Here is a 27,729-nt window from a genome sequence, read left to right as displayed (position 1 = left end):
ATGCCTGTTTTCTTCAAACCTGATTTGTGGGTACGCAAGCTTCCGGATGCTTCTGCCTGCGAATATAGGTTCAGTATGAAATGTAAAAAGATTGGATTTGATATGCAGAACAGGGGGGAAAAAACAACAACACTGATTTAAACTTCCTGCATAAACATGGACCTTGGCGCTGTTGTAAATAGCCTGAACAAAGATGGTCGCTGCAAACCCCCAACCCTCTCTGATACTGCACAGTACGGTGGTTTTATTTTTCGTTATGATTGTTGTTGGCTTCGCTTCCGATTTTAAAACACAAAAGGAAAAAAAATAATACGATTTTTATGTTTTAAATGTGGTTTTAAGGACAGCTGCTAAAGTACTGCACAGCTTTGTATCGTGATGCAGGAACTTTACACACTGACATATCATATTTGCTTATGCACTTGAGATACAAAATAAATTATTAAAAAAGAAAAAAAAATTAGTTTGCTCTTTATGTCCTGTTTCTTATATATGCAAAAGAACTGGCAGCGTGGCTAGCAGCCGGTCATTAGCATTAGCGTAATAAAGAATGCTAGATGCTGTTAATTATCAGAATGCTAATTGGATGCTAGCCATGTTACCAGTTTTGATAAATGATTCTATAACCTCATTATCCTGGGTTCAATCACGTACATGAAACTAGACTCCATTTATTCTGCCCCTGGTCACAGCAGCCTGTCTGTCTGTCTGTTACTGGAATGGTGTGCTAGCCAATTAGCATGATGAGGGATGCTAACGGGCTGTGCTAAAATGATTGTAAGACAGTGTTCATGGTGAATTCTGATTGGTCAGAAGTTCATTTACCGCAAAGGTTTGTGTTACATCATGATATAGTGAGGCTCTTTGTAAAAAGGCAACATTTAAGGAAGGAGTCTCCAGTGTCAGTCTTACGGAATCAGATTTAATATTGTTACTAATATTAATACCGACGCTAACAGGAACTTCTTGCTCATTGTTTTCCTTTAACAGCAAAACTCTGGTGGTTTTTTCCTCATACAGTGGAACCTCAGCATATGAATTTAATTGGTTCTTGAGGCGAGTTCTTAAGGTAATCATTTGTTTTGTAAAACAAATGGTCTCATAAGACAGATAATCCGTTCCAGCCACCCAAAACCATGACCAATATTCCCAATATGAAGCGTATGTAAACTGTATGGCTGCTTACAAAGAACTGACCCAAGCCAAGCATTCCATGTCAAGGCTCCTCACAGGAAGTCGTGCCACCAAGCTTGGGCTAAAAATAGAACAGAGCACCCACGCCACCAATCTGTCAACAAAAAAACACCCGAAAAATCACCTAGCTTTTGAACGCATGCTGAAGGCAACGTTGGTATCGTGGGTTGAGTCTTTCCAAACAGCTTTCACTGACTGAAAAGAAATTTGTAAACTGACTTCGGTTGACTTCGCTTGGCTTTCCACTGACGCTAACGTTTTGAAAGGCTCCCGGACGTACGCACAACTTCACTTATCACCAAGAAAATTCGTAAGGGAGGGCATTCATATTCCGAGGTTCCAACGTATGGTGATGTTCACTCTAGACATGCTTCGGTACGAACAATGCAGTAATCAGTCTGTTCACTGAAAACTTCATGAGTTGTTTTGTCAGCCATCATGCAAATCTCTGAGCAAATCGGACGTATTGACTAGATTTAAACGCATCCTCGAATGCTGAACAACAAAATCAACACGGATCGATCTGTGAGCAGATGGCGAGCCGTGCGGATATTGGGCCATAAATGAGATCGACGTTAAATGGCTCTATCATCAGAAGCGATTCGGATTCTTCCAGCCTTGGGCTTGTTTCCTGAAGAAAATCGTGCTGTTTATTTTCAAATCAATATCATTTATTAGTACACGAATGAATTGAAACCACCATTGACATGTTGACACGTGCATTTAAAAGATGCTCATCCTGTTGTGACCGAGCGCCGGGTAAACGCACTACATCCATCCTTCTTAACACACTGTTTATTCAAACACCACTCGCAACAAATTGACTCGATTTTTTCAACATTTATTTATTTTTGCCTGTAGTCCCAACTACGTACATACACCCTATAATGTTTACAGTCTTATGATTTGTGACTACAGGAAAATCTACAGGATACAAAACTGTCATGGCCTTGAGGAGATATTTTTACACACACACACACACGTGCGCGCACACACATACAGAAGACACGTGAAGAAAGGCACACACTGACATTGGCATATACGCATGTGACCTCGGAACAAGAAAAATAAACAACACTACTTTTAATCCTTATTCTTGGAGGGATGATGTGTTTGTGAACAGAATAAACTCCTTCCAGGATTAATGACACATCCATAAGCGACGGTTTCTTCTCTGTCTCTGAGCTTAAATCCGGAAAAGCTGTAAACTTGCACTATGTTAAAAAAATTTTTTTAATTGAAACTTGAAATAAAACAGATGATTGAAACTCACTCTGTAGCTTACATACGTCATGTTTGACCTCAAATACATCACTGCCCAAAAATCCTAATATAAGATTAGCATAACAGATTACAATAAACACCCAGATTACACGGTAGATACGGTACTTTTCTTTTATTTTACTGTACTATTCGAGACAAATCCAATCACCTGAAATAAGCTGCAGACAGGAAATCCTAGTATCCTCTAAGCTGTACGTTTCCTGGTGTACGCTTGGATCTTTATCCTTATTCCAAATCCTTTATAAAAAAAAGGCACCCACAGATCTACAGAGGCACATTTAGCTGGGATTATTGTATTTTTTGCAAATAAATCCCAGGTCTGTTGGGAAATGACCTCCAAGAATATATATGACATGTCATGTATATGTGACAAATAAAGGCTATTTTGGCTATTTCGAAATTAGCAAGGTGGCTTTGAGTGTGATGGAGGTTTCAGCCTCGGAGAGGATTGCTGTATATCACTATATTATGATACGGATATATCTTGATAGTTTGATAGCTCTGTGTGGCAAAGCCAGATGATCCTGGTTAGTATTTTTAGTATATTAGTAAAATTTTTTAGACAGAAGTGTCATAGATTCAGCACTGACATGTCTGCGTGACCATACACTATTGATACAAATATAGAAGGCTAAATCTAAAATCACTAGAAAGCAGCTTCGGTGTTTTTTTTTTTTTTTTTAAAGATCTGGAGATGGTTAGAATAACGTTCTCTGCTCTATCTCATTAGCTTGGATTGCCTGCGTGCATGGCGGAGCTGCACGCACACGGCTTTAACACTACAGATCTGATTAAGAGATGTGCTCTTTAAGGCATAACCATATCACAGATATTCTGCTTTTCCAGACCTCCTGGACCTTTACAGCTCCTTCCATCATCAAGACAGAATCGGACACGAGCGGAAATAACGGAACGGCTAAAGATGAAAAGTTTCTAGTAGTTGTATGGCTTTTATGAATATACATATAAACCTCAATATGATGTGCATATATGCACCTTATATAAAGATCAGCAGAAATAAAGTAGCACGACTAACAGCAGACATCTTTAATAACCGTCTTCACATGTGCGTACTAAAATATAGATATATACTATATACACTATAGAAATCAGAATATCATCTAATCAACCAGAGGCACTGTAACAAGATCCTCTACAGCACTGCGTTTCCGGTTGAACCGAACTGAAAGCTGATGAAATGATGCGATCTCTCGTCACTATCCAACATGGCGGATTTCACACCTGAAGGAAGGACACGCCCACGCACACGGCTCATGTTCGTAACCAGGAGCTAAATTGTGTCTTTTTTTCCGTGTCGTTATAGGATCTAAACGATGTGCTGAATAAATCTCGTTGTTGGTTACACGCTAATAAATAAGACGACATCGAGATCTTAAACTGTAGCTTGTACACGTATATAAGACCTGAACAGACAAGAACATGTAACGAGCCCACAAACAAATTCAGCTTGGAGGCAACACTGAATGTAAACATCACATGAACTTCAGGTGGACTATTTCTCTCTCTCTCTCTCCCTTCTTCTCTCTCTTTTTCTCTTTCCCTCTACTTTTCTCTCACTCTCTCTCTCGTCACGCACTCAGCATTTTGTATTAGAATAAGGAATCAGATGTGTGGTCTTTATGGAACAGTCACCCCTCGTTATATATAACGGAAACATCGTAAGGCCATTTTGAGGTAAAATAGGATTCGTTTTAGCCGCACCGCAAATGAACTCCTCATACAACTGTCCCTTCCCGTCAAAATAAAACCCTAATATAGAAATCAGCCTCTATTGTGCTATGTGTAGCTGAGTTGCCTCCCTATAGTGCATTGTTCAACATGTGACCCCTAATGGAGATTTTCCAAAAAATAGCCAAGTCATCTTTGAGTTTTTAAGTGTTTGAGCAGTTAAACCTACAGGATGTGGACGGAGCACAGGTCACCTTCAATTTCGTGTTTTAAAGCCACAATCAGGGATTTACAACTAAGTAACAGTTACTTAATAACACTGTTAATTAACGGTTAATAACATAAAGGAAACGTAAAACAAAAGTTGAGAAAATTAGAGTTGTGTTCGTTGTATTTTAAATGAGATTTCTGAAGAACATAAATAAATGTTTGACGTAAATAAATATCTAATTTAATATCTAAATTTCTAATCTAATATTTTACAATAGAATTATAATGATATAATTATACAAGATCACGATTTTCTATAATGACTAAAGCAGATCATTTGATGGAAATGTGATGTTTTATTGAACGAGGGGTGGGGGAAAAAATCCTGATATGAAAACCTTATACAGTAATATTAATGATTTTTAAACTACAAACTTCAGAAAGATCCGGAAATTATTGATGTAAACTGATTGGTTGGTGTGGAAATATTGTTTTATTTGAATTTTTCTCTGATATGTTTGTTCTGGAAAAACTAATACATTTTTTTTGTACCTCAGCACACTGCATATCGTCCCACCCCTAATATAAACACAAGTGTCTTGTCGTATCCTTGCTGGTGGCTTTAAAGACCCTGTTTCCGAATAAATGGCCCCACTGAGCGTGTAGATAAGGCTGTTGGTTTGACTCGATGTGCCACTTCAACCCTAATTTTAAAGGACGATGACAACGGCTTTGGTTTCAGCAGAACAAACGACAAAAGTGTTAGGGACACAGCCTCACGAAAATCAGCCAGAAATTGTGTTAAAAGTCCCTATTCTCCCTTTTAATACAGCAAAATAAACGCTAGAAGGGCACATACACGGCTAGGGGGCAAAGGTCTAGGTCTGAGACAGGGTAAAGACGTCTACTCTGGACTGTCCAAGTCCATGTCGTCTCCCATCTGATAGCTGGAGCCCTGGGTGGAGTAGGAGCGTGTCCTCATGGAGCAATTCACGTCCATCAGGATGGCCTGAGAGAGAGGAAGAGGAAAGAAGATGGAGATGGAAGTCCAGGACAGAGAGAGAGAGGAGGAAAGAGGAGGGAGAAGGAAATCCAGTCATGTATATGATAACAATTATATTCATTCTTGAATGCAGCAGACATTTTATAGATCTTCATTTGTCTCAGCTCTCCCCCAAACACACCAGCAGTAGTGTTATTTTAATATTCACTCATTTATACACATCTACACGGAAGAGCTGAAAAGTCAAGTCAAGAAGCTAAGTTATTGTCATTTGGTCCATATATAGCTGATACAGTACCCAGTGAAATAAAACAGCGTTCCTCCAGGACCCTGGTGCTACATACAACAACACAGGACTGAGAACTAAACCGGAAAAATGAACCTATTCATATAAAGCGCATGTGTGCAAACAGTGCAGGACAAACGACAGGACAAGAGACAATAAATAAATTCTTTACTTTCTTTACAATTCTTTACTTTACTTCTTACTCTCTCTCTCTCTCTCTCTCATCATACTCGGTGTACACTCAGGTCTCAGCCTTTTGTATTAGAATAAGAAATCTGATGTGTGATTTTAGTAGAACAGTCACTCCTTGTTACACATAAAGGAAACATTGTAAGGCCATTTCGTTCAATTTCAAGCAAGCAGATATATTTCTCTGAACGGAAAACCCCCCCCGGAAAACCTGTGTACTTGAACTTCAGTTTAGTTTCTGTAATTCTTTCTCAAAGGAACGAATTTGAAAGTTGAAATGAGGCAAAACTATGTTTTTACTGCGTTGCTTCAGTGTTGGAAAGTAAAAATACATTAAATTAAACGGGTAAGACACTCTGTCCTATCAGAGGACATTTTATCATTCTATCAGAGGATTTATTCTAACACACACTTTTATTGTTGCACTTTTTTAACTTCTGTTACATTCTCAAACGTTTTTAATTTCTGTTATCATCTATTCATGAAATTCAAGAAGTACCCTTAAATTAAATGTACCTGTAAATGAAGGCTATGGGTTTTTTTTTCTCTCAATATTGGTGAAACGTTAAAATAATAATAATAATAATAATAATAATAATAATAATAATAATAATAATAATAATAATAATAATAATGATGGGAATAATTCATTTATTACATATGTAAAAGGTTAAAAAAATCTGGAATATTCCTTTAAATAAGCCATGTACACGTTTCTTAGGGTTTGTGAACTGCTGCTCAGACAGAGCTGTGTGTAAATTTGCGTAAGGGTTCGAGCGTACGAGCGTAAATACTCTTCAGAGCCAACATAGAGCCCTTGTTGAGAAAGAACACAGGACACGGAGCTTTGATCACGGCGTATTATTGGAGAGTAAATGTGCGTGTCCGTTCCGATCGGCATCACTCTTTGATCTTTGCTGAAGGGCATTCTGGCTGATCTTTTGCCTCGTATCTATTATGCAACATCATTTTTCCATTTCGATTTTATTCCATCATGTCAGAGGCTTGAAATCAGGCTGAATAAATAAAGACACCAGGAGAGTAAATTTCTGCCATTTTGAAAGTGTTGAATATTAATTCATTTGGTAGACACTCTTATCCACAGCTTATTTTTATACCACTGAGTACTTAAGGGCTCTTGATCAAGGGCTCAGGGGTATATCACCTCGGCACTGGTGGGATATGAACACATGACCTTCTGATCCCTCGGTCAGTGTCCTCTCTGCTGAGCTTCCAGTGGATGATACAGCAAAAAGCCAAAATGAATAAACGTTGTGTCTTAAACCTTGTAAATCCTGAAGTTCTTTAAACACGTCACAGTAAAAGGTCAAACTTTGTAAACAGTCAGTCAGCCTCAGGCAACGCTGCCCTTCTCATTACCCATCGACTTCTACAAAGCCAAATCTCCACGGTATTTATTTCTAGATTTTTCCCATTCAAAACACTTTTATAATACTAAGATTTCATTTTCTCTCTCCATTGCTGATAAACTGTAACAGCACATACAACTGTACAACAGTATAAACTGTACAACAGCCTTCCTTTCTGTGCTCTGTGAAGGAATATTGCAGTTCAATAACTAGCTAGCAAACTGTCTGTGAATAGCTAACCTTTTGCAAGCTGTTATGTAATTTAAATCATTAGCCAGGCTTGCTAGCAGCTAATGAACATGGTTTTTATACCTGCAGCCAATTAGAAATGACTAAATTGTTCAAACCTGTAGCCATTGTTGCTAGCAAGCTAGCTAATTTAGGCTAACTTAACATTAGCTAGCAAAGTAGCTAATTAGATATGGTTCAAGAAAGTAAGCTAGCTAGGTAAATCAGGCAAATATTTGTGCAGTTGAAAACATTATCTAGATCAGATAATATTATAAATATATTTTGTAAAATCCAGAAGCTACTTTGTGGTTAAGGTAAGGGTTTTTAGGCTAAATTAGTCTAGTTTTTATGAGGTAGTTTGTGGAAAACTAGTTTAAAAGAAAGAAGGAAATCAGGAAAGCTCTTGAAGCTCTACTCGAACATAACCGTCCTGATCTGATAACCTACATAATCTACAAAATTTACAGCTGATAATAATAACTGTAGTGTTTTAACAGAACACAATAACATAACAATAAGTGGAACGACTCTGACCATTTTCTCCTCGTTGGCTGGAGGGTTGCGGAGGAAGAAGCAGAGCGGAGCGAACAGGATGTCCACCACGCCGATGATGGTCATGAGCCACGGGAAGCCGATACTGCGAGCGATAGCTCCACCGGCTGATGGGCCTGCACCGAGAAACACACAAGATCTTTAATAACAACCCCTGAAGTGTTTAATTCCTCTTATACCACAGCAGCTGATGCTAACTGATGCTAAGAATTTTATACTTAAGAACAACGTATTGTATTTTTTCTCCTTCGGCTATAAACAGCCATTCCCTCATGAGCCTCTCTTGCTTTCGAATGAAAATGCACTCAAAAACACAAACACGACCAAACACAAAACGACATTAAATAAAAGGAGGAGTTTGGACTGTCCGTGACTTAAAAACAGAATAAAAATAGAATAAAAATAAAGTTACAATACAATTAAAAATAGAATTAGGTGTAGAGTAGTAAAGTGAAAAATATATAAAGAATATAAATGTGAATCTATAGGAATATGGACAAATAACTTGTTAATAAATAAAAGTAAAATGTTAATTATATGCAATTTTAGTACAATGTATGTGATCTGGCTGAGGTAAAAAAAAATAAAAATAAAATAAAATTAGAAAAGTCCAGGCTGTAGTTTTATGTGTTGTACTTGTATACTTTGTGTATACAAGTACAACACATAAAACTACAGCCTGGACTTTTCTAATTTTATTTTATTTTATTTATATATATATATATATATAAATATATATATAGTTTGTTCATCTTTTATGTTAAGTTTATAATTTCATCACCTTGCCTTGATATGATCTTTTGCTTTAGCTCCTATCCCTTTACCGCTGTAACTAGACAAATTTCTATTCAAAAAACTCACTCATGTTCCTAATGTTGCTTGTGATTTTAGGAGAATTCGGATTCTTACCGAACGCAAAGCCCATGCAGAAGGCCACATCAGCTATGGCGTACACGCTGCCGTACACTGACACATGTCTCAGATCCACTAAGTAGCCCATGATAGGCATCATAGAGGAGTCCACCATGCCTAACACACACACACACAGGGGAAGAACAGGACATAAGACAAAAAAAACAATTGTTATTTTATTTAGACACCAGAAATTTTCCTGTGTTAAAGCTTTACTCTTTACTGAAATCTTCTACTGAAAATAGGAGAGTCACCACTCACGGAAATCATCATCATATCGACCATTAATATCTGTTTATGTGGCACATCCTCTATATTATGTTACAGCTGTTACAACTAAAATTTGTTACAACTGAGAATTAGCATTTAGCACAAGTGGATGAATTTAAACCTGTGATTTGTCTCGAAGCTGGAGCTACAGAGCTGCTGTTATAGAAAATTAAACAACGTCTTGCTCACCGATTGCAAACCCGACTCCAAAGTTTGGCAGAATGAGTCCGTAGATGTCTTTCGCAAAAGGCACCTGTGACGTGACAAATACACAATAAATAAACCCTGAATAAACAAGCTGAAAATAGTTTTAGCCATCAGGAGAGAGTGGGACAGAGAGAAAGAGAGAGAGAGTGAGTGAGAGAGAGAGAGTAAGAGAAAGACAGACAGACAGACAGACACAAAGACAGACAGAGAGAGCGCGCGAGAGAGAGAGAGAGAGAGAGAGAGAGGAGAGACAGGAAGAGACAGAAAGAGACAAAGACAGAGCAAGAAAGAGAGAGAGAGACAGAGAGAGAGAGGGACAGAGAGAGAGAAGGAGAGAGAGACAGAGGGGGCGCAGAGAGAGAAAGAGAGAGAGAGAAGGAGAGAGAGACAGAGAGAGAGAGAGGGACAGAGAGAGAGAATGAGAGAGAGAGAGTAAGAAGTAAAGTAAAGAATTGTAAAGAAAGTAAAGAATTTATTTATTGTCTTGTCCTGTCGTTTGTCCTGCACTGTTTGCACACATGCGCTTTATATGAATGGGTTCATTTTTCCGGTTTAGTTCTCAGAGAGAGAGAGGAGAGACAGGAAGAGACAGAAAGAGACAAAGACAGAGCAAGAGAGAGAGACAGAAAAACAGACAGAGAGAGAGAGAGAGAGAGAGAGGAAGAGACTGGAAGAGACAAAGACAGAGCAAGAGAGAGAGAGAGAAAGAAAGACAGAGAGAGAGAGAGAGAGAGAAACAGAAGGAGACGAAGACACACACATACACAGAAAAAGATGCAATGGGATTTTTTTGTCCTCCATAACCCCTACATTTGTGTTGTTTTTCCCAGGCCTGTTAAAACCTCTGTTCTACACACACACACACACACACACACGCACACACACACACTTAAATCCAATCAGCGATTTTGATGGAAAAGCCTGACGTCTTATCTAACAGGAAGTGGCCCGGACGGAGAGACAGCCAGAGAGAGTGTTTATGAACCCATTCCTTCTCTCACTGTTCTCAAAACTCACTGCCTCTTTCTCCATTAATGACAGAATAACATTTGTTTTAAGGTCAAGTAACATAAAGGATTATTTCCTGCCTTGAAGCCGTATCTTAGAAAGGAAAACATATCTCAGAAATGAAAATATAGACTAGGTCCTGCAACTTCCTAAACCTTAACAGGTCCCAACCCATGGGCTGGATGGGTTTTAGAAAATCATTCTGTTTAACTCGGTTAAAACTTGGAGATATTTCTAGGTTGAATCCAAATTTCAAAAAAATATAAAACAAACAAAAAAAACCCCCCCAAAGGATAATTGTGTTCTTCTACTTACACAGATAATGCTGATCCCAACCAGCAGCATTCCTATGAGAGAGCACAGCCACCTAGACAGAAGAAGGAGAACAACCAGTTAAATAGAATTTAATAAAGGCAGAAAGAAAACAATAACCAGAGCTAAATGTGAAGAAAAACGATTGAAAAAGAGACAGAAACGGAGGAAGGAGAAAGAGAGCGTAATGGTGACACAGGACGAGATATAAAACCAGTGAATGCTGAGGATGCAGCCAAAGATAACAGCTTCCTCTCAAAATCCTGTCTTATGGTTAGCCTGAGGGAGCTATAAGTTCACCACACACACATACACACACATACACACACATACACACACACACACAGAGGACATAGCTATAGAAACAGATGACACAACACCACAGGGTAAACTGAGAGAGACAGTATTTGGCAACATTTAGGCATCTAAAGCAATGGAGATCAGATGATGTACATCACAGCAGGATGAGGGTCAAGTGAATACAGCAAAAGTTTCATATATTTATTTTAGAGCAAAAACACTTGTAAAATCTTATCTGATATCAATTATTATACTGAGAACAGCATTACACCATCACTTTATATTATATTGCAGCAGCATTACACCATCACTTTTAGTAGCACTTTTTTTCCCCCACTATATAGCCAAAAGTATGAGGACACCTGATCATCACCCTCATATGAGGTTCTTCATGAAACCACAAACTTGGAAGCATGCAGTCTTTATATGCTGCAGCTTTACAATTTCTCTTTCCTGAAATGCAAAGGTACAAAGCCCCTGAGCTCCATGAAGACATGGTGTGGAGGTTAAGGTTGCAGTGGAGTGTCCTGCACAGAGCCCTGTCTCTGACTCAACCCCACAGAACACCTTTGGGATGAACTGGAACACCGACTGAACCCCAGACCTCCTCATCTGACATCAGTGTCTGATCTCACTGATGCTGAATGAAAACAAATCCCCACAGAAACGCTCCAACATCTAGTGGAACTGTTTTCACAAGAAGAGTGGAGCTGATTAAAACAGCAAAGAGGGAATACATCTGGAACGAGTTGTTCAACAAGTGTGAGGGTCAGGCATCCACAAGCTTTTAGCTCTATTTTACATTTCCTATGCTGCCCAAAATATGCAGAAACATGAACTCATCTTCATGCAAGATTGATTTTTGTTTCATTTATGCCTCTATTAACATTAAAAACCAAGTACTCTAGTCACTATACACGCTTACTACATAGAATATGACAAAAGGATGCTTATAAAATAAAGATGGAGATTCCGTCTTCGGAAAAATAAAATATTACTACAATATATTTGGAAAATATATTCTTAAATATAATTCTTAAAAAAATTGTTTCAAAGTTTATGAATGGCATGTTTTCAAAGACCTGTGTGTGCCATATGTATGTACTAAATATCCAACACAAAATCTTTACCTACAATGAAATAATTATAAAAAATACAAACAGTACTCAAACACTAAAAAACACAATAACTTAGACAGGGATGAGGGAATATATATAAAATAAAAGTACATGAGAGTAACCCTATTATGTAAATTAGATGTATATGGGAGCAATTTGGGGTGTGGTTTATGTAAATGACATGTATATAAGCTTAATTTGGGGGTGTATATTATGTAAATGAGATATATATGAAAGTAAGTTGAGGCGTTGTTTATGTAAATGAGATGCCTATTAGAGTAATTTGGGGTGTGTATTATGTAAATTAGATTTATATTATAGTAGGTTGAGGTGTTTGTGTAAATGAGATGCGTGTAAGAGTAATTTGGGGTGTGTATTATGTAAATTAGATTTATATTATAGTAGGTTGAGGTGTTTGTGTAAATGAGATGCGTGTAAGAGTAATTTGGGGTGTGTATTATGTAAATTAGATGTATATGAAAGTAAGTTGAGGTGTTGTTTATGTAAATGAGATGCATATTAGAGTCATTTGGATGTGCATTATGTAAATCATACGTATATAAAGGTTTAAAAAAGGGCTGTAAATGATCAAAATGAGATGTATAAGAGGTTAAATCATTGCAAATTTAGATATACTTCCTGTTCCAGTGTGATTCTCCAAACATATATCTAGCCATATGACCAGTCATGTGACCCACAGTAAACTTTTCAGTGATCTATAACTTATACATAAAATACAAACTGAAATGTGACTTAGGGTATCTTTACCCAAAAACAGAAAATACAGATTTGCACTGTTCCTTGGGCGTTATTAAAAACAAATATCAAAAAAAGCTGAGGCAAAAAACTCATTTCAGCTGCTGAATGGCTGTGGAACCAGATAGCAGAGCGAAGAAGATAAGACGAGGAGAGAAAGATTCATTTCCTCCATACCTCCCCATTTTGTTAGCCAGAACAGCAAAGATATTCGTCCCGATCAGGTAAGAGATGCTGGCTGGCAGAAAGGCGACTCCTGGGAGAGAGAGAGAGAGAGAGATGAGTGATCAGAAGAGTGACAGACAGACATACAGAGCAGGATAAAGAGAAACAGAGAGGAGGAGACTTGCGATAAGACGGTGCTTTATCAGTCTGATCTCAGACCTGTTGGCCGTCTCTTAGGAGCAGTAATGAAGCTGCTCTTTCTCTCTTGTGTCCCTCTCTCTCTCTCTCTCTCTCTCTCTCACGTTCCATGCTCTCCGCTAGTGGCACTCCAATATCCTGCTACGCTTCTGATACCCCACAACCCTATAAACAACCACCACCCATCCTCTCTGCCCCCCCAATCTCCCCTGTCTCTCACTGTATCTCTTCCTAATATCAGACACACACACACACACACACACTCATATCACTACAACCTCAGAAAAACTTCCATGAAAATGAGCTAATTTTATTCTTTATTAATAAAGACAACACTGAAATGAAATGTACTATGTAACTAAACTACTATTATTACACTAAGTAGATGTTAAAGGTAACATTAAGGTGCATCACCTTCTATAAAAGTGAAGAAGAAAGAGAGAGAGAGAGAGAGAGAGAGAGAGAGAAATCTTCGCCTCTCTGTAGTCTTTTCTGTCTGTGTGTTTTATATCTTTAATTCTTTATTGCACATATTCCCTGTTGTTTTTCCGTCTTGTCAACACACAGATCATATCCCTGCAAAATTATGCATTTGTGTGTGTGTGTGTGTTTGGTCTCTACCTAGCTGCCATTTTCTGGCACACATAGTTTCCATCATCCAGATTGGCAGGGCGGGCTCCAGCATTGCGATGGCCATGTTAGCGAAACAAATAGACCCTGAAAGACACACACACACACACACACAGAGTGAGACACTTGTCTTCTGAAGACACATCCTTCTTTTGTCTTCCTGCCCTCCTCCCTTCCTCCTCCCTTCTCCTTTATTTCTTTCGCCACACATAATACCCAGTATTAGCCGGCCCTCGGCTCGTGAGAGCTGCAATTCAAGTGGAGGAGAGAGCAGTGAGAGCGTGCGACACAGATGTGTTTCTCTGCTACTTCACTCTCTCTCTCTCTCTCTCTCTCTCTCACTCATGCCTTCTCCCAATCCCTGTGTCTCTGTCCCTCTCACATGCACACCATCATACACTAATCCATCCATCATCCTTCGGTCACTCTGTGATGACCCCTTTTATCATGCATCACCCAGCCCACACACACACTCACACACTATCATACACTCTCTAACCCAATATCCTGCTTTGACCTTTCACATCTCTTCAGCCCTCACAATAAAGGTTGTGTTAAACCACATGACTGAGATATACTGAGATATAGACTCGTAAAGCAGGGATTGTTACAATCCACAAAGAAACACACAAACACACACACCACAGATTTGATCTACAAATAAATGTGTGTGTATTTCATGAAACTGTCGAACTACATTAAAACGAGTGAATCAGCTGGACACTGGACACTAACTCACACCAACTAGTTCATATCATATGCTTATAACACACTCCATATACTTCTCACATAAACCACACCCTCAATTTACCCTCATAGACATCTAATTTACATAAACCATGCCCTCAGTTAACCCTCATAGATATCTAATTCACAGCCTGAAGTTACTCTCAGACATCCCATTTACCAAAACCACACCCTATTTTTTTACCCTTATAGACATCTCATTTACATAAACTACACCCTCAATTTACCCTTATAGACATCTCATTTACATAAACCTAACCCTTAATTCACCCTTATAGACATCTCATTTACATAAACCACACCCTTAATTTACCCTCACAGACATCTAATTCACACCCTCAATTTACTCTCATAGACATCTCATTTACATAAACCACACCCTCAATCTACCCTTTTAGACATCTCATTTACATAAACCACATCCCCAATTTACCATCATAAACATCTCATTTACATAAACCACACCCCAAATTTACCCTAACAGATGTCTCATTTACATAAACCACACCCTTAATTTGCCCTCACAAACATCTCATTTACATAAACCACACCTTTAATTTAACCTCATAGACATCTCCTTCACATAAACCACACCCTCAATTTACCATAATCTAATTTACATAAACCACACCCTCAATTTACCCTAATATATCTCTCATTTACATAAACCACACCCTCAATTTATCCTTATAGACATCTCATTTACATAAACCACACCCTTAATTTACCCTCACAAACATATCATTCACATAAACCACACCCTCAATTTACCCCATCTCATTTACATAAACCACACCCCAATTTACCCTAATAGATGTCTCATTTACATAAACCAGACCCCCAATTTACCTTTATAGACATGTCATTTCTACAGAACACCCTATTTTTTTTCTTCATCTATTTTACATAATAAAACACACCCAAATTTACCCTGTTTTCCATAAACCTCACCCAGCTTTAACCCCTTAAACATCTCATTTAGATAAACCACACCTTGGTTTTTAAACCCCCATATACATTGGATTTACATAATGCCCACCCAAATGATGCTCATATACATCTCATTTACATAAATCACACCCCAATAGACCATTGTACACATCTTATTTATTCGGAAAACCCCATTGTATTTCATTTTCATAAAACACTCCACACTTTAACATCTTTTACATTTCATTTACATAATCTACACCCATTTTCTTTCCAAATCTTATCTGTATAATTTACATAATGCACAGCATAATTTACACTCGTATACATCTAATTTCCATAAAACACACCCCCAGTTCATGCAGGTGTTTTTATAGTGATCTAACATAAGGAAAGTATGGAACTGTTCTGTAGACAGTTACTCAAGATATCTGGAGAACATAGTGAACTCTGAGCGGAAAAATATACTTCAATGACTTAAATTAATATTTTAAAATAAAATGAGGTAGAAAAATGAACCGCTTTTTCATCCTCACTCTCCGGTAATCTTAATTTATAATTTAAATAATTTATAGCTAGGATTTAATTCATTGTAGAAGTCGACTAGCTCAGGCTTAAATGAATCCATACTTAATTCTCTACTTATAGATAAAGCTGAGCCAAAGAAATCAATCAAACTCTAAAATTAAAACTAGATGAATTATTACAATCATGTCTATTCCATTCAATTCTATTCGATTCAGTTCAATTTTCTTTGTATAACACAGCTTTAAAGAAATACATTTTACACTGATAAACGTATCTCTTATTTATATTTACACTAATATGTACTCAAAAATATTATATATATATATATATATATATATATATATATATATATATATATATATATATATATATATATATATATATATATATATATTTACTCAAAAATAATGGTTTTATTGTTGACGTTATTGTTATTATTTATATTTTATATTTTACTGACCTGCTGCGATGAGGATATAAGGATCCTTCATGAGGGTCATCAGCGATGTGCCTTTTTGACTCTGGAAATGAAAGATAAAAATTACACATTTCAAATAATTAAAAAGTAAAATATTTGATTGTTTATTTGATGTAATTTACATTCGATTAAATGCTTTTGAATATTAAGACAAAATTTCAGTGCAATGAAATTGTTGATCATTTTCTGATTATTTATTGTGGTTTAATCAACATACATACACATAGAGTTGCAGAAATCAATTATTATTATTATTATTATTATTATTTTATTACTATTATTATTGCTGTTATTATTATTATTATTATTTTATTATTATTATTATTGTTGCTGTTATTATTATTATTATTATTATTATTATTATTATTTGACCCAAAATTCACCCTTTTTCATTTTTTTTTTCAGATTTATTCAATTTGATTGTTTAGCATCTCGTTTTAACAATATTATTGTTGTCATTTAATATTTATTGTGTCATCTTTAATCTGTGGAAATCCTATATAAATAATATTCTTTGGAAATGTCACCCACACCAAATTTTCAGTTATGCTCTTGACTTGACATTAGAGAACTTTCCAGACTCAACACGATCAATTGTGCAGAAATTGCTTTACCAAACATTTTGGCCCAGGATGAATAATCAGCATTGAAATAATTGTTCATAAACTCACCATTTATCCAATTTAAATCCCGTTTTGTCTGTTCTCATTCATTTTTATTGCGAGTTTCATTATGTAGCTAACGCTCTTTGGAAATGCCACACTGGCAGCATCACCTGGCGACCCGGAGATAATTACCCAGCCTGCCCTTATTACACCGCTTCCCACCCTTTATTACACACTCTGCTTATCTATGGACATGCGCCATCACAAATTACACTCTGTCATTGTCTGCCACATGCTGGGACAGTTCACACCACGTGAACGAAGGCCAAAAAGAGATTGCACTAATGGATGAGCCGAGAGATCGCGTGCCCTCCTTCTTTTGTTTATCTCAGATCTCGATCTAGTCAAAGGGGTCATCTGTTGTGTCATGGTTTACTCCAAAGTAGGAGGTCTGTCTTTGGACGTCGGTGAAAATCAATGGCTTAGAGAAGATATTGGTGGAAATCCTGCTAGGACTTTTGGTTATGCCGTATCTGCTTCAAGACCATGACTCATTTACATAGTACGTGGCTTCCATTGTGTTGAGCATTGAATGTCTTTGTAATGTCTCACTCCACTTGCTTGTTCATAATCAGCTAAAATTTAAAGGTGTTTATCTTTAACCACTAAAAATTCTGTATAAGGTTATCCAACAGAGGGAAAAACACACGTCTAAAATTCACTGAAATGAGTCCTGACTCATTTTATATCAGACTCACAGCCAGAAAATCATTCATTTGTTTATACTGATGAAAAATACCCCATTTTCATTCCGGTGTCGTAATATATATAAGATCTAAAACTACAATTCTTCTCATACTTATCAGTGCACAGTGTTTAATAATAAACATAAGAATAAGAAGCTTCTTGTAAGTCAGAAACATTGATCTAATGCCCAACAATCACAAGGCCAAGATCCTCCAGTGGTCTTAAATACAGCTCATCCTCCTTAAGTGTTTATGCAGCAAGTGGACAAGTGTATTAAAGAGAGAAATGGAGGACGCTGGAGTCTGTGTAGCACAAACCGCTCTAATATTTAGAGTTTAAAACTCTGCATTTCTCTTTGTTTATAGTTATTGATACTAGTCAGTAAAAAATTAATCTCATTATAACCCTCAAAAAATACAAATAATACAAAATAAATCACAAGCACATATATGACCACAAAGCCAAAATAAATGACAATGAAGCACATGAGGTTTAAATGACCCTTAGGCACTGGTCCTAGACAGAATATAGCATAACATTTATGCCTTTAAACATAACCTTTTCTATATATTGCTATAAAAATGTATTGAAAAGATTTGAGAGGAAGCTCAGTTTAGTTCATTACCTAGACACAATCAACCTTTTTGACACCATTTTCAGTGTGTAAAATAAATGAATAAATAAATAAACAGACAGATAGATAGATAGATAGATAGATAGATAGATAGATAGATAGATAGATAGATAGATAGATAGATAGACAGATAGACAGACAGACAGACAGACAGACAGACAGACAAATAAATAAATAAATAAATAAATAAATAAACACAAATAAAATAAAATAAAATAAAATAAAATAAAATAAAATAAAATAAAATAAAATAAAATAAAATAAAATAAAATAAATAAATAAAGTTCATTACTCACCTCTGGTTCAACTTTAGAAGGCTGAAGCACAAACAGCTGCAGAGCTGATAAAAAAAAACAAAAAAAAACAAATTACATAATATCTAATTAAGAATTCAATAAGAATTTCTTCTGAAAATATAGAAATTCTGAGATCTCTGAGTAACAATTAAAGCTGCTGTAAGCATGTTATTGTTTAATTTCTGATTAGTTTCTCTTTAAAAACAATGCTTTTGGAGAAAATTTAACCCAAAGTATGCCGGATTTGTCTGAGAGACGATATCCATATTTTTCACATAGGGCTTTTGTGACATCTACATATCTAACGTTTTGAAGTCTATGTATTTAAATACAAACAGTCCAATTCATCAAACCCAGTCTGATGCTGGTGCACTGATAAATATTAAAAAGCATAATTCTCTGTAGATTATATCAATTTATAATGTGTCAAATATTAAATAGAAATCATCAGGACAGTAAATAGATGATGAACTGTCTTTAATTCAGTTTTAACTCACCTCCATCCAATACTGCTAAAACAGCCAGGACCAGGAAAGGAGCCGTTTTTCCCACAAACTCATACATTACACTGCCAAATGGTGGGCCAACTGTTTCACACACACACACACACACACACACAATTGTATCCTAATTTTAATAAATCAATTCTTGACACAGATCCAGAATAGTGTTAAACATGACAGGAAGTCCTGATTTTCTGATTTTTTCACACACACACACACGATTTTAGTTCATTAGTATTAAGAGATACAAACCTAGTACTCCCATAGCAAGTCCTCCCAGTGCTATACCAATTGCATTTCCTCTCTCCTCGTCATCTGTATACACACTTGCCAGCATTCCCATACCTGAACACACACACACACACACAAATACACACACACGGCAGCAGCAGTAGTCACATATTGATGGGATAGACAGATGCATAGTCTTGCAATGCAAATTTTGCTCTGAACACTTTCATCGTGGAGACACATGACTGGTACGATACATAATAAAATGCTACTGTTTTGACCGGCTCAGGTCTTTTCAGCACTGTGAACTGATAACTATATGAGACACATACTGAATCATTTCATCTAGCACCATGTTACACTATTTTAAGGTTGTGTTACGTTCTGATAAGAATCTTAAGGCTTGTATGTACTTTAAAAAAATAAAATCTGTATATTTATGTATTATGTTCTCACTCTAAGCATCTTAATTACTGAAAAGCTTGATAAATGGTCATGTACCTGCCACAGAGGAGCAAGAAGAGCCGACTCCCTGCAAGGACCTGGCCAGGAACAGCAGCATGTAGCTCGATGAGAAGGCAAACACTAAACGATGATTATAACACAGACAGATTTAAGGTATCACTACAGGAATTCGACTTTGAGAGTGTGCATAATGTGTGTGTGTGTGTGTGTGTGTGTTATATGGACGGGAGACAAATTAAAGGAAAAAAACATCATAAAGCAAGTTAGTAAGATGTTAGGCCAGCATGAGCCATTAGAAAAACTTCTCCATTCCAAAATCTCCTACAAGTCTCCACTCGTTAAGTTGTAGCATGACTGATATTGTTTTTAACTTCATTAAGCTGTTTAGTGAGCCCTTGTGCCATGCAAAGGGGGCGGGTCATCCTAGAACAGACCACACCCACCTGAATAGAACTGTTGATCAGGTCTGAAAAACTGCACTACTGGTGCGCAGACAAGCCAAATCATGCCAGGGAAAAAGAAAATGTAACCCAGAGCCACAGTTTTTTCCTTTAATTTGTCACCCATCTGTATGCTGGTAATGTAATTATGCTCTGTAAGTCATTTTCAGTGCTCTTATTACATCAGATGATACAGTTACTTGAGCTTTATATTATTTTTATTACACAAGTGTTCATTTAATAGTTCAAGACACTCACTGATCGTTGAGAGGAACATGATGCAGAAGCCGGCGAACATCGGGATCTGGTAGCCAATTCTGTAAAAAAAAAACACAGGAGGCATTAGGTGAATGTCGGCAAAATTCAGGATCTTGTGGAACAGTGTGATAAAAGCATCACATCTGGACAGGTTGTATTCAAAGGCATTTACAAAGTCATAGGTTAATAACTCTCAGAATGGACATTGGTGTGGCTGGAAAGCTGAAATGATGTGTCTCAGCCGTCTAAACCCACTGAATATAACAAGTCACATGTTCGTATAAGTCCTGGTTACAGATCCATGATGGAAAATAGACTCTAGTTAACACAATTCAATTCAATTCAATTCAAATCAATTGTATAGTGCTTTAACAGTGGACCTTGTCTCAAAGCAGCATTACAGAAATATAGGAACATAGAATAAGAATTATAAAGTTTATAGTTAAGTTACTATTTATCTCTAACATTTATCTTTAATGAGAAGCCTGAGGTGATGGTGGCAAGGGAAAAACTCCCTGAGAAGATGTGAGGAAGAAACCTTGAGAGGAACCAGGCTCAGAAGGGAACCTTATCCTAATTTGGACGACACTGGACAGTAAATAATGTAAATGTAAATAATGTCCTTTCTACCATTTATAGTCACATGGAATTGAGAAATCAAGAGCTCCTGAGGAACTAACAGGTCGGCTTAGTTTCTGAATTCATTAAGACATCATAAACACTAATTCACGAGTTCAGAGAGTTCACAATCATTCAACCTCTAATGCTGTTAAAAAAATCTGTGTGCCTGAACCCCTAAGCTGTGAAGCTGAATATATTTCTATGGAGTTAAGTTATAACCTTAATGTTAAGTACAACTAAATAATCACAGTGTAAATGTTTATATCATGCATTGTAATGAATTTTTGACAAATCAAAGAGTTGATATTAAAAGTTTTGAGTTTTTCTAGAGGTTAAATTAAACTGCAGATAAATCACTACCCTGGGTTAGCGTTAGCATTAGACAGCTCTGTTTGTGAGCGCTGATCTGTCATATATAATTTACAATGTTGGTACAGGCAAAGAAACAGATGAACAAGCTTTTACAGCACTATGACTGGTAAAGACTTTCAGCCTGGTGGTTTCACACTCAAATAACAATTTCTTTTAAAAGATAAAAAACAAAACCCTCAAATGATAATTTGACAATAATAATTTCAGAATTTGAGGTAAACCAAAACTTTTATACTTTTAAAACATATTTCTTGACAAAATACATTTAGAATTATCTACATTTCCAATAATGAGACAACTAAATATCAGAGGTTTTAAAATATAAAAATATTAGGGATTAGGGTTAGGTTTTATGGTTAGGGGTTAGGGTTAGGTGTTAGGAATTAGGTGTTAAGGTTAGGGTTAGGGTTATGGCTAGGTGTTAGGGGTTAGGTTAATAATGAGTTAATCTGTTAATGATATAATATGAGTGTTTTTGTGGGTTGTTCCCTTGTTTTTGAGAGGTCTTATAATGAGGTTGTGATATATACACTATATTGCCAAAAGTATTCGCTCACCTGCCTTGACTCTCATATGAACTTAAGTGACATCCCATTCCTAATCCATAGGGTTCAATATGACGTCGGTCCGCCCTTTGCAGCTATAACAGCTTCAACTCTTCTGGGAAGGCTGTCCACAAGGTTTAGGAGTGTGTTTATGGGAATTTTTGACCATTCTTCCAGAAGCGCATTTGTGAGGTCACACACTGATGTTGGACGAGAAGGCCTGGCTCTCAGTCTCCGCTCTAATTCATCCCAAAGGTCTTCTATCGGGTTGAGGTCAGGACTCTGTGCAGGCCAGTCAAGTTCATCCACACCAGACTCTGTCATCCATGTCTTTATGGACCTTGCTTTGGTCACTGGTGCACAGTCATGTTGGAAGAGGAAGGGGCCAGCTCCAAACTGTTCCCACAAAGTTGGGAGCATGGAATTGTCCAAAATGTCTTGGTATGCTGAAGCATTCAGAGTTCCTTTCACTGGAACTAAGGGGCCAAGCCCAGCTCCTGAAAAACAACCCCACACCATAATCCCCCCTCCACCAAACTTTACACTTGGCACAATGCAGTCAGACAAGTACCGTTCTCCTGGCAACCACCAAACCCAGACTCGTCCATCAGATTGCCAGATGGAGAAGCACGATTCGTCACTCCAGAGAACGCGTCTCCACTGCTCTAGAGTCCAGTGGCGGCGTGCTTTACACCACTGCATCCGACGCTTTGCATTGCACTTGGTGATGTATGGCTTGGATGCAGCTGCTCGGCCATGGAAACCCATTCCATGAAGCTCTCTGCGCACTGTTCTTGAGCTAATCTGAAGGCCACATGAAGTTTGGAGGTCTGTAGCGATGGACTCTGCAGAAAGTTGGCGACCTCTTCGCACTATGCGCCTCAGCATCCGCTGACCCCGTTCCGTCAGTTTACGTGGCCTACCACTTCGTGGCTGAGTTGCTGTCGTTCCCAAACACTTCCACGTTCTTATAATACAGCTGACAGTTGACTGTGGAATATTTAGGAGCGAGGAAATTTCACGACTGGATTTGTTGCACAGGTGGCATCCTATCACAGTTCCACGCTGGAATTCACTGAGCTCCTGAGAGCGACCCATTCTTTCACAAATGTTTGTAAAAACAGTCTGCATGCCTAGGTGCTTGATTTTATACACCTGTGGCCATGGAAGTGATTGGAACACCTGATTCTGATTATTTGGATGGGTGAGCGAGTACTTTTGGCAATATAGTGTATATATATATATATATATATATATATATATATATATATATATATATATATATATATATATATATATATATATATATAACAATGTGTGTGTGTGTGTGTGTGTATCTTGGTTGCTTACTTGTTAGTTAGAGGTCCTATAATTGGGTTGGTGATGAGCTGCACTGTGGCCTTTGAGGCAAACAGGAGCCCCACCTTTACATTCTCGTTCAGGAGCTGCTGGTCGGCTTTGGGGCAGTCGGAGGCATTGGCCGCTGGGGTCGGGGGCAAGGTCACGCCTGGGGTGCTGACCTGCGGGATGAGGTTGGTCAAGCGAGTGGAGTTGTCGTAAAGAGACACGATAGTCTGTAAGGTTCCGGAGGGAGACTGAGAGGAGACGGAGTGGTTCTTGACTGCAGTGGAAGCCTCATCGTCCACTGTGTACAAGTAGCTTGGGATGATGGGTACTACCCAGTGAGAGAGGATGAGAAAGAGAGGAGACAGAGGGGGTGAGAGATGTGTGAATGGCACCACAGAATCACCAGCATCAGCAAAGATGCTCAAAAAAATCCAAATCCCATTTATTAGATAGTTCAACTGTAATATTTTGACAGTACCCAAGGCTGATTTACTGAAAACAGGACAATGATGCTGTACAGCAACACCATACAGATGCTAACTAGAAAGCTTTCAGAAAGAAATATTTATGCTTGGCTTTAAATGAGGTCATGAAAGGGTGAGAACAGAGCTACTGAATATTCCTTTGGCTCTATGAAGAAAAGAATTTCACTGTACTGTAAGGTATGTGTGATAAACAAGGCTTCTTCTTCTAATATGCTGTTATCATTTATAACAGGATACAAGCTTCACAAGTCCCAGTATTTCAATTTGCTTTTATGTCTTTTATTTATCTCAGATGCTCAAATATTAAAATATTATCCTTCTTCTACATTCATGCGATTATTAAAGGAAAACACAGTGGCTCTGTTATGCTGTTATTAACTCGTCCCATGTTGTTTTGTCATTTCATTTGTCTCGTCTGTAATTCCCGGGGGAATATTTGCAGGTTTGGAGGGACGTAATGATCTGTTAAAATGCCCTGCATCTCAGATGCACAATCGACTGTTTCATCAATTCAACAATTCAAACAATTACAGTTTTTAACAGCAGATATGATAAATACAGTATATTTGATTTCTGTTCTGTGCTTCATGCCAAGCAACAAAGCGGTGCAATTTATCACTAAATATTATATTCTGTCAATATTTCATTTTAAAAATAGTCACATACCTGTTTAATTCATAGCAAAGTAATATGACATATTGTTATCTAAAGAATTAAGCAATTCTATAGATACTTACTTCAGACACTAGAGATGTTTACTTTAGACACAGTTACTTTAGGCATACAGGTTCCCTGAGGCTAATTGGTGGACATACCACCCCACTTTCACCACTTCAAATAGCCCCCAGTGCTGCAAAATTACAATAATAAAGTTTGCCCACTTAACATGTCCTGGTTTACTGACTGTTATTCAGATAAAGGGCCAAACTTTGAGTCTGCAGAAATTTTGGAAGCCACAAAAGACAGATTCCTTAATATCTATAGACGGGTAATCGAGCTTTTGAGCCACAGTGAGCCAGCGGAATAGCTTCAGTGTGCATTGTAATCAGTTCTACGAGTCTATGGATCTGAGCTGGAGGACTGAACAACACTATTTCTAAAAGATTTTCTCTCAGTTTGTGTTACGATGTTGTTGGCGGAGAGCGTCGACTAACACGTCGCCACGAAATCTCTCATAACTGTTCACACCAGTTAAAATCCGACAACTGCTTTAGGGGATTTGTTCATCTCATCGAAGTGTTTACTGAGCCCTAGGGATAAGGGTGGGGTCATCCTGGACGAGACCACGCCCATCCAGATAAAAATGTTCCTAGGATAAAGATGATCAGTCAGAAGAACATTGTATTGATTTGCAGTGATGCCAAACATATAGTCTTTATAGATAAAGGTTCTAATCTGGCCCACGCATTTTTGCATTACATGTTTAAATTAAAATGGTTTTCTTCATATTCATAAAATTTGTAATATAAAAGATAATTAATCCACTAAGGGAAAAAAATACGGTAAGAAACTTAGGGCCATTAACACAGCTACTAACATACGTTATTCGTTATTAGCATTAAATTAAAATTTGACAAATTTGACATATAATTTTCAATGTTTTTTCAATGTAATGAAGTACAAAGGGGGAAAATATTTATGCCATTTCCCCACGTTTGGAATTGCGGTTTGTTCAGTTGTTCAGACAACACCTAAACGACAGTCACTGAACTGAATTATTTGGTTCAAGCCATTATGCTGAGTTTGACGCCGCTGCAAGGGGACAAGTGGATGCCAGTAAAATAAATACCCCCTTCAACACCCCACCCACAGCACATAACGGCCACTGATTTTCCTTTAATTTGTCACACATCTGTACGTTGAGCTACAAAATTGTGGTTGAAATATTTTAAGCAATTTGCATTTTCAGTGCTCAACTGGTGGCTAAAAGCTTTAGGCATAGATAAGAAAAAATAGGTTTAACAGCAAACATCATCATACTATCATAGTACTGGTGTAGGTTGATGAAAGATGCTTTTTGCATCTGTTTCATGATGAAGATTATTATAATTATTACCCACATCGCTGTCATATAATCATATAATCTATGCTATTTTCAACCTTTAATTACTTCACATTTATGTGGAAAAAAAACCTGGCCAGATTTTAAGAACAAATCCTAGATAAGGATCTGTAAATATAAAGCAGCTGAATAATTCTGACGCTTATTAGAAAAGATGTGTCTCTGGAGAGCTGAACCCTGTGTGTGTGTGTGTGTGTGTGTTTCACTCTCTTGCCCACTACCCAGAACATTAATGAGATTAACATGTGGCTTAATAGTTTATCACGGACTAAACAGTTTATCCCCAGACCAAAGCGTTTATCTCCATGTTACAGGTGTGAAAGCAGACATTTCGAATTGACTCACCCACCACCGTCAACAGCATGTTATCCAATAGCAAAGCAATAAAAACGATGAACAGGATCAGCCTCCTGGACTGTCTCTCTTCCCTCAGCCATGTCAGTAAACTGAAATCTCTAAGAGCATCAAGTAGTCCCATCGTAATGACATCCAAAAGAGAGGAGAGGGGTATAAAAAAAAAACGATGGAGAGGGAGATGTGTCCTGTGCTGAAGAAAGAAGTGGTTAGGAACCACCTGGATCTCTGTGGAGAAATAATAATAATAATAATAATAATAATAATAATAATAATAATAATAAGAAGAAGAAGAAGAAGAAGAAGAAGAAGAAGAAGAAGAAGAAGAAATTAAATGGATTCATTCTATATTTTGAGTTAATTTTACAACAATAATGATGATACTATTACTGTTAATAAAAGTATTAATAATAAAAACAACAACAACAACAACAACAACAATAATAATAATAGACAGACTTGCCAAAATAGAAAGAACTAAAACGATTTTGTGTTCATTCCGACTCAAATCTAATCTGCAACGTTATAATGCAAAAATATTATAACAACGATATATTAAAGCTCTAAGGAGAACCTCGTCCTTAATTCGCTCGCGCTCGGTGTTTCATCCTCAGATCGGTCTGCAGTCTGATCTCACCTTAAATGCACATGAAGCCCGCAGTCGGTGAGGTGTTTCGCGGTGAAGAGCGGGAGGGAAAAGCACGCTGGACACAGACCGGTTCACTCACCGGACTGCCGCTGCTGTGGCCGCTCGTGACGTCACGGCACAGAGAAGCGGGTGTGCGCGCGGGCGCAGGAACGAATGAATCTGCGCGCGTGCAAGTGAATAACAAGCGCACTGAACACGTTAACACGCGTGCATTGCGTAGGCGCTTATCTGATACCTGCAATGTGAACGAAATTATTAAAATAATAAATAAAAAAAAACCTTCTTGTTTCTCAAATTGAGCTTGAATTATATGATGTATTTCTGAAAATCATCACATCTGCCCTTAAGAAGCATGGCACGCCACCGATAAACCATACTGAATGACACATTTGATCATTTGAAAATGATAATGTTATAAACATACTTGCTTGATTTGAACTAACTTTATGCCTCTATTGTTACAGTAGCGCTTAATATCTGTATCGAAGTCTAGTATATCTGTATACACTATATTGCCAAAAGTTTTGGGTCACCCCTCCAAATCATTG

The 27,729-nt window shown here is 37.4% G+C and overlaps 1 protein-coding gene across 1 annotated transcript; it reads right to left on the bottom strand.

Annotated features, from left to right (window-relative positions):
- Positions 1-1,937: 1,937 nt before the first annotated feature.
- On the bottom strand, positions 1,938-27,327 carry slc18a2 (solute carrier family 18 member 2). The gene is made up of 16 exons (XM_058398795.1): positions 27,170-27,327; positions 26,524-26,760; positions 23,635-23,959; positions 20,747-20,805; positions 20,085-20,168; positions 19,605-19,697; positions 19,347-19,436; positions 18,850-18,893; positions 16,550-16,610; positions 13,876-13,971; positions 13,069-13,147; positions 10,721-10,772; positions 9,380-9,443; positions 8,918-9,037; positions 7,991-8,124; positions 1,938-5,386 (listed from the first exon to the last, which is right to left on the bottom strand). Exons 2-16 carry the CDS (start codon positions 26,654-26,656, stop codon positions 5,282-5,284), a joined length of 1,539 nt encoding a protein of 512 aa, XP_058254778.1. The 5' UTR covers positions 26,657-26,760; positions 27,170-27,327; the 3' UTR covers positions 1,938-5,281.
- Positions 27,328-27,729: the final 402 nt, after the last annotated feature.

The sequence above is a fragment of the Hemibagrus wyckioides genome, linkage group LG09 (assembly GCF_019097595.1).
Source record: "Hemibagrus wyckioides isolate EC202008001 linkage group LG09, SWU_Hwy_1.0, whole genome shotgun sequence".
NCBI classification, from domain to species: Eukaryota; Metazoa; Chordata; class Actinopteri; order Siluriformes; family Bagridae; genus Hemibagrus; species Hemibagrus wyckioides.
The sequence above is the reverse complement of the archived record's forward strand: the minus strand, read 5'-3'. Positions and strand labels throughout refer to the sequence as shown.

Excerpts from the sequence above, each read along its gene's own strand:
- slc18a2 (XM_058398795.1), bottom strand. The coding sequence starts at position 26,656 with ATGGGACTACTTGATGCTCTTAGAGATTTCAGTTTACTGACATGGCTG. Across the intron at positions 20,806-23,634 it reads ATAGGACCTCTAACTAACAA|AATTGGCTACCAGATCCCGA; the intron begins GTAAGCAACCAA and ends TTTTTTTTACAG. Across the intron at positions 8,125-8,917 it reads CTGCATGGGCTTTGCGTTCG|GCCCATCAGCCGGTGGAGCT; the intron begins GTAAGAATCCGA and ends TTCTCGGTGCAG.